The 10,000-nt window shown below is 40.4% G+C and overlaps 1 protein-coding gene across 2 annotated transcripts in view; it reads right to left on the reverse strand.

The window, feature by feature from the left end:
- Nucleotides 1-10,000, reverse strand: part of LOC135112572 (kin of IRRE-like protein 3) — a 39,119-nt gene that overhangs the window by 8,877 nt on the left and 20,242 nt on the right. For both annotated transcript variants that reach the window (XM_064027033.1, XM_064027032.1), the window contains exons 2-3: nt 4,090-4,300; nt 668-805 (exon numbers count right to left, since the gene is read on the reverse strand). In XM_064027033.1, the coding sequence (XP_063883103.1) occupies nt 668-805; nt 4,090-4,300 (349 nt within the window). The remainder of the gene's footprint in view (nt 1-667; nt 806-4,089; nt 4,301-10,000) is intronic.

Below are 10,000 nucleotides of genomic sequence, written 5' to 3' on the forward strand. Positions count from 1 at the left end.
TTCCAGTTAAAAAAAATATCCCATTTCTTTCGTTCTCTTCATTTCAGTCATCCCTTCCTTCCCCTATTCCTTTTTTTTCTCACCTCTCCTGCATTCCTCCATCAACTTTACACCCATTCTTTCGTACCAAAATTATCCTCCCTTTTACCATTTCCTCTACCTCCCATCTACGCTTCTCCTTCTCCTTCCCTTCCTAACTCATTCTTCTACTTCCTTTTTTACGTTTCTCTTTCTTCCCCTTCTAAGTTTCTTCTTTTCCTTCTAACACTCCTAAACTTCGACATACGCCACCCCTTCTGACCTACTTTTCTACTTCTTACATACCTATACACCTCCCCCTTCCCTTCCTCTTCTAATCCTCAGTTACCAGGATAGGACAAGAAATAACGGGTTCAAGCTTGAAAAATTTAGGTTTAAAAAGAGATAGGAAGGAATTGGTTCTCAAATAGAGTGATAGATGAATGGAACAGACTCAGTAATCAAGTTGTTAGTGCTGAGTCATTAGGGAGCTTTAAGAGAAGATTAGATAGATTTATGGATAGGGATGATAGGTGGAAATAGATAGGTATATTTCATACAAGGACTGCCACGTGTAGGTCTGATGGCTTCTTGTAGCTTCCCTTATCTCTTATGTTCTTATGCAAGTAACATTCCCAGGTATACTCACGTGATGATGGGCGGGGCAACACGTGGTACCAGGTGATGGGCGCTCCTCTAATGGCGCCCTTCACCACGCAAGTAATGTTGATGTCACTCCCTGCCTTCATGAAAATCTCCCGAGTCCCTGTGATGGTGGCGCTGGGGACTGGCAGGAGCAGGAGGAGGAGGAGGAGGAGGAGGAGGAGGAGGAGGAGGAGGAGGAGGAGGAGGAGGAGGAGAGCCAAAGGTACAAAATAAATACAAAGTTGTGGAAGACGAATTGAAGAAATGGAATTGATATATGAAGTGAAGAGAATAAAAGAGAATAAGACACGAGAATGAAACGAGAGAAGGGATAAGAGAAAGAAAAGACGTGTAAGAAAAGTAAGAGATAAGAAGTAGGAAAGATGAATGAAAAAAAAATTGAATGATGAAAGCAAGAAGATCGAAGTGGTAGAATTGTTGTAAAGGAAGAAAGAAGGAATACAAGTAGATGAAAAAGAAAGACGCGAAGAGGAGGAGGAGAAGGAAGAGAGGAGCAGGAAGGAAGGATGAAGAGGAGATAGGAAGAAAAAAACAAGATAGCGGAGGAGGAATTGAATTGAGGAGATGGAATCAAAGTGCAAAGTGAAGCAGGAAAGAGAAAACCCGAAAGTAAGAGACAAGAGGGAAACCAGAGAAAGAATGCGGAGAGACAGAGAGAGAAGAGGGTGAGATGGAAAAGGAGAATAAGGAAAGTGATAAGAGGAAGGGAGGAGTACGAGTAAAACGAGAGATAGAAAGGTGATGGGGCGAAAAGGGAATAGGAAACACGAATAAAAGACAGGTGAGGGTAATTGCGATTGAAAAATGGAGCGTAAGGAAACACCAGAAGATGGAGGAGAAGGAAATTGGAGGAGGAGATGGAAAAGAAGAGAGCAAAAGGAATAAGTGAATTGAGAAAGAGGGAGTGAGAGAGAGAGAATGCAAAGGTAACGGGAGAAGAAATGGAGGGGAAGGAAGCAGCATATGTGAAAAAAAGGGAGGAAGGTACAAAAGAGAGGAAAGATTAGAGAAAGGGGAAAAAGGGAAGGAGGGGAAGAAAAAATGAATAAAAAGATACAGTACAGGATAAAAGTAGAATGCCAGTGGGTGAAGAAGAGAAAAAAGCGTAAAATAGAGAAAGCAAAATAAAAAAAAAAAGAAGAAGACAATAGAGAAGATTAAAATAGATAAGCATTAAATCAGTGAAGCAGAAGGAAGGAAGAAAGGAAGGAAGATAAATGATTAAATAATTGAGAGAGAGAGAGAGAGAGAGAGAGAGAGAGAGAGAGAGCAAGAGAAGGGGAGGAAGGAAGATGGGGAACAGGAGAAAATTGAACAAAAAACGTAACAGATGAGAGATAATAATTAATTCCATAGAGTCAGAAGAGAGAGAGAGAGAGAGAGAGAGAGAGAGAGAGAGAGAGAGAGAGAGAGAGAGAGAGAGAGAGAGAGAGAGAGAGAGAGAGAGAGAGAATGAATGGTGAAAACGGAGATACCCCAAAAGTAAAGGAAATAGAAGTAGAACCAGAGGGTAAAGAGAAGGGAGGGAGAGGGGAATAACGAGAGAAAGTGAGGGGAGAGAAATAACTTGATTATTGTTGTGGAAAAAAAAAATCTCAAATACATTACAGCAGAAATATTGAATAGTGTTGCCATTAATGAAACTGATGAAATTGTTTTCTGTTTGTGTAATTTGTTTGAATATTCTTTTTCTCTATCTACAATGAAAAGAAAAGGAATAGAAAATGGATAGTAGTAGTAGGGTTAGCTGTAGAAATAGTGGTGGTGGTAGTAGTAGTAGTAGCAGTAGTAGTGTTGTTGTTGTTGAAGAATGATGATAACGATACTACTACTACTACTACTACTACTACTACTATTACTACTTACAATATCGGATACTCGACCGTCACACAAACACAGGTACACAAACTAAAGGGAAACAATGAACAATCTTACAAATACACCGGAAAGGGAACCACAAATAGGCGGGAAAATAAAAGAACCGAATGAAAGAAACAAATTAACAATGAACGCAGATAAAAAAATAATAATAATAAAAAATAACGAAGCATTCTGTAAAATCACTTCCGGAACAATCATGAATATAAAGGTGATTTTGAGAGCGAATAAAACTTTCTTCCCTCTTGATCTGTGGATGGGAAGCAAAGTGAAGCGAATCATGTTCCGCTGAAATGGCAAAGTTTGATCAAATCGCCTACTGTACAGCAAAATCACTCTCCTGCGTGGGTACAAATGATGAATACGTAATCAGGTTGAAGTGTTTAGGTACGGAGTCATAGAGAACGGGTGCTGCATGGTGAGCTAAAACAAATATGAGAAAATAGGAAACTGCTAAATATAAACCTGCTCTCTCTCTCTCTCTCTCTCTCTCTCTCTCTCTCTCTCTCTCTCTCTCTCTCTCTCTCTCTCTCTCTCTCTGACATTCATTCTTTCCTCCCACCTCACGTGCGCAATTTTGCCATAACCAGTGATTCCTTCCGTTCTCTCCTTCCTTTTCTCCCTCCCTCCCTCCCTTGTCCAGTCCTTCCTTCAGTTCCTCCTCTCTTCATATTGGGTACAATCTCTTCATATTCCCTCCGGATATCTCTCTCTCTCTCTCTCTCTCTCTCTCTCTCTCTCTCTCTCTCTCTCTCTCTCTCTCTCTCTCTCTCTCTCTCCCCTTTCATTTCTTCCGCCTGTTTTCCCATTTTTCGTCTTTCTTCTTCAATATCTCGTCTTCGCTTCTTTTATTTTTATTCCTTCACCAATGACGTGAGGAATGCCCCTCCCCACCCTTCCTTCTTCCCCTAAACCTCCCCCTTCCCTTACTGCACTGTACCCCTCCCCTGCTCTCCACCTCTCTTTATCTTCATACTTTCATCAACATCCACAGTCATCCACATATTCGCCTGCCTCCACTCCACCCTTCTTTATTCCTTGTTTTACTCCCACTTACTTTACTTTTTTTATTTCTTTTTATCTATTTTTTAATATTCTCAGTTATTCGTGTCTTTTGTTTAATCTTCTCTTTCATTTCTCTTTAGGAATATCTACGTGATTTTTCTTTTCTCTCTGTTCGTTTCACATCCTTTCTTTTTTTTTTTTTTTTCACTTTATAGCCATAACTTTTTTTCACTACTCATTTTCACTTCCATCACTTCATCCTTCACTTCTGTCTCTCGCTCACGTTTCCCATCTCTCGCTCTCCCTCTCGTCCACCCACACTGAAACTTTCGCATCCCTCAGTTTATCCCTCAGCCGCACCTCCACAAACAAAAGAAAATGGAGAACTGCTAAATATAAAATTGTTCCTTCCTTTTCTCTCCCTCCCTCATGTCCCTCCTACTCCCTCCGTCTCTCCCTCTCAGTCTGACATTTATTCTTTCCTCCCACCTCACCTCACCTCACCTCACGCCTTCAACTCACCCAGAACACTGAGTTTGAAGCGCCTGAAAATCTTTGGCTGCGTCGACACCTGGCACTCATACACCCCGGAGTCTGTGATGGCGGGCCGGTCCACCTCCAGGCTCCAGAAAGGTGAGCCTGGCAGGTGCAGGGCGCGGAACCTCGTGTCGGTGGTATACGTGAAGTTCCCTGTAGTGAGCACATGTAGATCCTTCCGCCTGATCCATGACACCTGTAGGGAAATGTGTATGTTGTTATGGAGATTCACGTGAAGGAGTTGTGTAGGTTTGATTTTAATTTTCAGAGGAATGTTTGTTTGTGTATGAGATTTTGATGGATTGGTTTATTTTTTAGTTTTTTTTTATTAGAGATTGTGTTAGTTTTTATGTAAGAGGGTCACTGGTCTAGGGCAACAAAAAGGAAGAAGAAAGAGGTCGTTTATAGCAACAACAAAAAAGAAAAGCTCACTGGTGGAAAATAAGACATCTGTGGGATTATATAGCAAATTTTTGTAGACATGTTTATTTTTTTTTTATTTTTATTTTTTTTTTACATGTTAGTCTGGCCAAGGGGGACAAAGGACTAAGGGACGAAACACCAGCGCCATGTCCTGCTCCCAAAAAGATAATTATAGGAGGACAGAGGACATTCCAAAAAAGTGTCTGTGTGTGTGTGTGTGTGTGTGTGTGTGTGTGTGTGTGTGTGTGTTGTGATAAAGAAGGGGTTCATACACACAAATTATTTGCATACAGGCTAAAACAGATGTGCATTCGTTTTTAATTTACCGTGGTGGTGGTGGTGGTGGTGGTGGTGGTTGTGGTGGTAGTATTAGTAGTTAGTGTCGAGTAGCATAGTAATGATGGCGCTGTGGTGAATTAGAGGTGAGTGGATGATGGTCGTGATGATAATGAGTCTAATGGCGACGGTGACCATAACAGTAATGATAATGAGGCAGTGATGCTTTTGGTGATTCTAGTGGTGATGGTGATGAGAGGTGGTGGTGGTGGTGGTGGTCGTGGTGGTGGTGGTGGTGCCTGCCTTGTTGGTTCCCTGTAACATGCACAGATTCTTTTTTAAATTTTAATATGAAACTGAATAAAAAAAAATATATACACATGCAATTCATTTTAATGATGAAATGTGCTGGCAGGACCGTGCATGTGTCTTTCTGTGCGCCAATAAATTACTTCCATGCGCATTGTCATTTTTCATCATGATTATTATTATTAATTATAACAATAGTAGTAGTAGTAGTAGTAGTAGTTGTTGTTGTTGTTGTAGTAATTACTTTTAACCTTTTTTATTTGGGAGAGATATTGACCATGGGTAAGAATAATTTGAAAAGAAAAGGCTCACTAAGGTACCAGTCTCCAAAGAAAAGGGCTAAAAGGATTATCCAAAATTAGCGTCTTGAGACCTCACTCTTGAAATAATTCGTCATAGGAAAGAGAAAACACAGAAACAGGTAGGAAGATTCAGAGTTTACCAGTGAAAGGGATGAACGATTAGGAATACTAGTTAACTCTTTGCATTAGAGAGGTGGACAGAACAAGGGTGAGAGAATGTAGAAAGTCTTATGCAGCGAGGCCCCGGGAGGAGGAGAGGTATGCAGTTAGCAAGATAGGAAGAGCAATTAGTGCGAAAGTAGTGGTAGAAGATAGCAAGAGAAGCAACATTGCGGCAAATAGAAGGATTAAAGACAGGCAATTAGTCTGTTTTTATTCTCATTTCTTACTATTACCATTATTGTTGTCATTTTTTGCTGATACCACCATCATTATGACCATCATCGTTATCATTAGCACCATCATCACCATCCTCAGTGTCAGCGTCACCATCATCACCAAGGGAGTAATAACGAAGGAAAACACAATAAAGAAACTGAAGGAGCATTCTTATTAACACGATTCTCATAAGTTACCTTCCCCTCACTGTATTATATGTACACAAGACACGAATAATCACACACCTGCTCTTGTCTCTTGTTCTTTCTTGTCATTCTTTGCACTGGACCGTCGTATTTACTCTCACTTTCATCACCTTCCTTCCTTATTGTTTTGTGTTCGTCTCTCGTCATTCGTGTTTTCATTTACGTATTGATTTTTATTATTTATTTATTTTATTTTTTCAGGTGTGGTTTTGGTATTTAAATTCTTATGTTTTCTCTCTTATTTGGATACCATATGACAGGGATTTAATTAGTTTATCTATTTATTAGTTATTTTTTTCGTTTATTTATTTTGAGCTCTAAACTTCCTGCCCTTTTTGTGTTATATAAAAAAAGAGAGAGGGGAGGGGAAAAAGTATTAATTTTGTTGTGCTTTGTTTTGTTTTTCTTATTCACTCGTATATTTATTTGCCTATTTCATTCTGTTTCGATTCTTCCATTTTTGTCGATATTTTTCCTCTCTCCTGTCATTCACTTTCCTCGCATTTCCATACTCGCTATTTTTCATGGTGGTTATTTATTTATTTATTTTTTTTAGTACTCGATGTATTTCTATTTCTTTGACATTTTCTCGCCTCACTTTTTTACACTTTTTTTTCAGTCTAATATTTTTCCACGCGCTTTTAATCTTTATTTGCACTGGTGTTTTGTTTTTATCCTTTCAGCGTTGCATTTTACCATTACTGTTGCTTTTTTCCACTGCCGTTCTCTATTCACTCTTACTTTTCATCCTTCACTTCAATTTTACAGCCTGGATAACCTTTCAGAGAGATGAGTTTAGACGTCAAGTTTAGCGGAGCAGAGTTGGACACTTTGGCAGAGGTGAAGAAGTTACGGAGGGAATAGTGTGTTGTGGGTGACCTCCCTCCATCACTTCCTCCTCCTCCTCCTCCTCCCTCCTCTTCCTCGAAATCCTCCTAATCCTCGTGTGACTTCTCCACTTCCTCTGGCTTCTCTGTGTCCTCGTTTCCTCACCTTTGCATGGCTTAGTCGTTACTGTCGTCGTCGTCTTTGTCGTCGTCGTCTTTGTCGTCGTCGTCTTTGTCGTCGTCGCCACAGTGGTCGTAGTCCTCCTCCTCCTCTTCCTCCTCCTCAATTAGTTTCCTCCCGTTTTATGTTAATGGTATGCCCCCCCACCCCATCTCTCTCTCTCTCTCTCTCTCTCTCTCTCTCTCTCTCTCTCTCTCTCTCTCTCTCTCCTCTCTCTCTCCTCTCTCTCTCCTCTCTCCTCTCTCCTCTCTCTCTCTCTCTCTCTCTCTCTCTCTCTCTCTCTCTCTCTCAAACAGATTGGGCTGGATTAGGAAAACAGCTTAAGAGCACATAATAATCCCTTGAATGAATGGGGCGAAGGGGAGGGGAGGGAGGGAGGGGGAGGAGGCCAGGGAGGGGAAGGAGGCCAGGGATTCAGGGATATTGTTCTAGTTTCTCACATTCTCCCTCTCATGTCCCTGGCCTGGTGTGCTTCCTGTGGGGTGTTCTTAGGAGGGAGGCATTGCGCCCGTTCTCCTGTTAATCTGCTTGTCAAGTCCTCGAGTGTCTAGTGCGGTAAATTTGTAGGGATTTTCTGTCTTTTGGTGTGTTTTTTGTGGGTTTTGTGCAAGTTTTCGCGTAGTATGTTAACTTTATCTAACGTAACATGGCGTATCTTATTTATCTTTGGTATTTTTTTTTTTATTGGGGTACGTGGGAAAAAAAAAAAAACTTGTCCCTGAAAATGTTCGAGGGGGGAAAACCTAACAACGGAAGGTTTACAATATTACGGTTGTTTTGAGGGTGTCTTGTGTTTCCGGTACTCCTATCTTGTGTTTTAGTGATTTTTATTTTTCTGATGTGTTGCTAAATCTCTCTGTTCGGTATTTGACGTTTTCTCACCAGTTTTATCATTTGTTCTTGAGTTCGTGTGGTGGTGAAGTGCTGTCTGTTCACTGGAGCCTGAGTGGAGCAGGTGTCGTGAGCTTAGCATGTGCGTGTCAAGCTGTGCGATGATTGGCTGCTGCTGTATGTATATTCACAAACTCCGTGTCATTTAGTTTGATTGTTTTTCGTGTTTTTATTGACTTGATAGTTAGAATGTTATCATATTTCATAAATGCTAAAAGGCAGAAATAATTACAACTTTTAAGCCTTTCGAAATGAATTGTTAATATAGAAATTGTATTAGTGAATGTATGGACGCAAGTACACACACACACACACACACACACACACACACACACACACACACACACAGTTAACAGTACAACAAACCATACTCATCTCCGAATCATGAAAAAAAAAACATATGATTATTAATAAATAGAATATACCAGTGACTGCATAGCCGACGATGCCATCAAGAAATAAACAGCATTGCAGCCACACCTCCACCGTGGCGGCCACAACACCTGATCACTTTATTGGCATTGTTTTGTTGTTACGTGTTATTATACAGTTTGATTGCATTGTGTATCGAGGTGGCTGTGTGGTGAGTGTGTGTGTGTGTGTGGTGTGTGTGTGTGTGTGTGTGTGTGTGTGTGTGTGTGTGTGGATGGCTGGGTAGAGGGGGGACGGGTGTTCATTAATCTTAATCATGTTAGGTTCCAAGTTTTTTTTTTTTTTTTCGTTCTAGATTATCATTCTTTATATCATTGTCTCCTGCTTTTGCTTGAAGTTTATTTTTTTTCGTTTTTTTTTTTTTTTACTGTTTATTCAATTTTTTAAGTTGATTCAAATTTATTTATCTGTTCATTTATTTGTGTATTCATGTTTATCCGCGTGCTTGTCATTAATGAAGTGTGTGGGTGTGGATGTCAAAGGGAATATTCCAGTGAACTGTATATATTATTTTTTGTCCTTGTCGTGGTATTGTGCACCGGTGGGAGGGACGTGGGACGTGTGGCTGCATTACTGCCTACCTCTCACACGTGCTTGACGGGAAGATCGGCGCTGGATTCACAAATATATTTTATTTTGTATTTTTTTCTCATGTAAAGCTTGAAATATTATAATCTTATTGATTTTACCACTTCTGAAATACGAGAAGAGTTAAAATAGTAAACCGCATTTGTGAATATAGAAGCCAATTAATCCTCGATTTACAAATTTGTGTAGATTGAAGCATTTTTAACATACAAAGAAGACGTAGAGAGAAAAAATAACGATAAAAAGTCCGGCTCAATACTACTCCCGCCCCACACCCCTCAAAAAAATAGGAAAAGGATCAGGAGTGAGGGACATTTGAGTTCCCGAGGCGTCTCGATGCTCTGCGCTCTGAAACAGTTTGCCGTGAACAGACTAGTATTTGTTAAGTGCTCTTCCCCTCCCCCTCTCCTGTTGTGATCGCCGGTGCCCTTCCCTTTGAATGCAATATTTCTCTGGTGTTTCTAGTATTCCTGAGGTATTTCAGTTTTATTCCTAGATTCCTGCCGAGTTCCTAAAATTCTTTGTGGATATCTTCCCTCACAATTCTTTAAATTTTCCTCGTTTTCTTTTTCTCCTCTTCCCAGCTTTCTTTCTTGCAGTTTTCTTGTTCTTTCCTAATTCTCTTTTCTTTATAGCTTGCTTCTTTTTCTCTCAAATTTTCCCCAGCACTAGCGTTTCATTCTTACGTTTCCCTTTCATTCATCTTTTTGTCTTCCCTTTCTCTCCTTACACTTTTTTTTTTCCTCTGCTTCTCTTTCTGTTATTTGTTCTGCTCTTTCATTACATTTCTTCTGTGTTTTTGCTGCCACACGCCGTCTCTCCCACCCTTCTTGCCTTTTTCCTCCTCTTCCACTCCTCCCTTACCCACAAGCTTTCTCCTTCACCGTCTTCCTTCCTGCCTTCCCAATATACTCGAATTCCTTCACCATTTCTATTTTTTCGCCTTACACACACGCCCCTCCTTCGCTCCTTCCTGCCGTTTCTACCATTTCCTTTCTCTTTTGATATTATTCTTTTTACCTATCGTTACTCTTTCTCACTCCCTCTCCCTCCTTTCCTCCACTCTGGTAATCTCGCCAGCAA

The sequence above is a fragment of the Scylla paramamosain genome, chromosome 24 (assembly GCF_035594125.1).
Source record: "Scylla paramamosain isolate STU-SP2022 chromosome 24, ASM3559412v1, whole genome shotgun sequence".
Taxonomy (NCBI): Eukaryota; Metazoa; Arthropoda; class Malacostraca; order Decapoda; family Portunidae; genus Scylla; species Scylla paramamosain.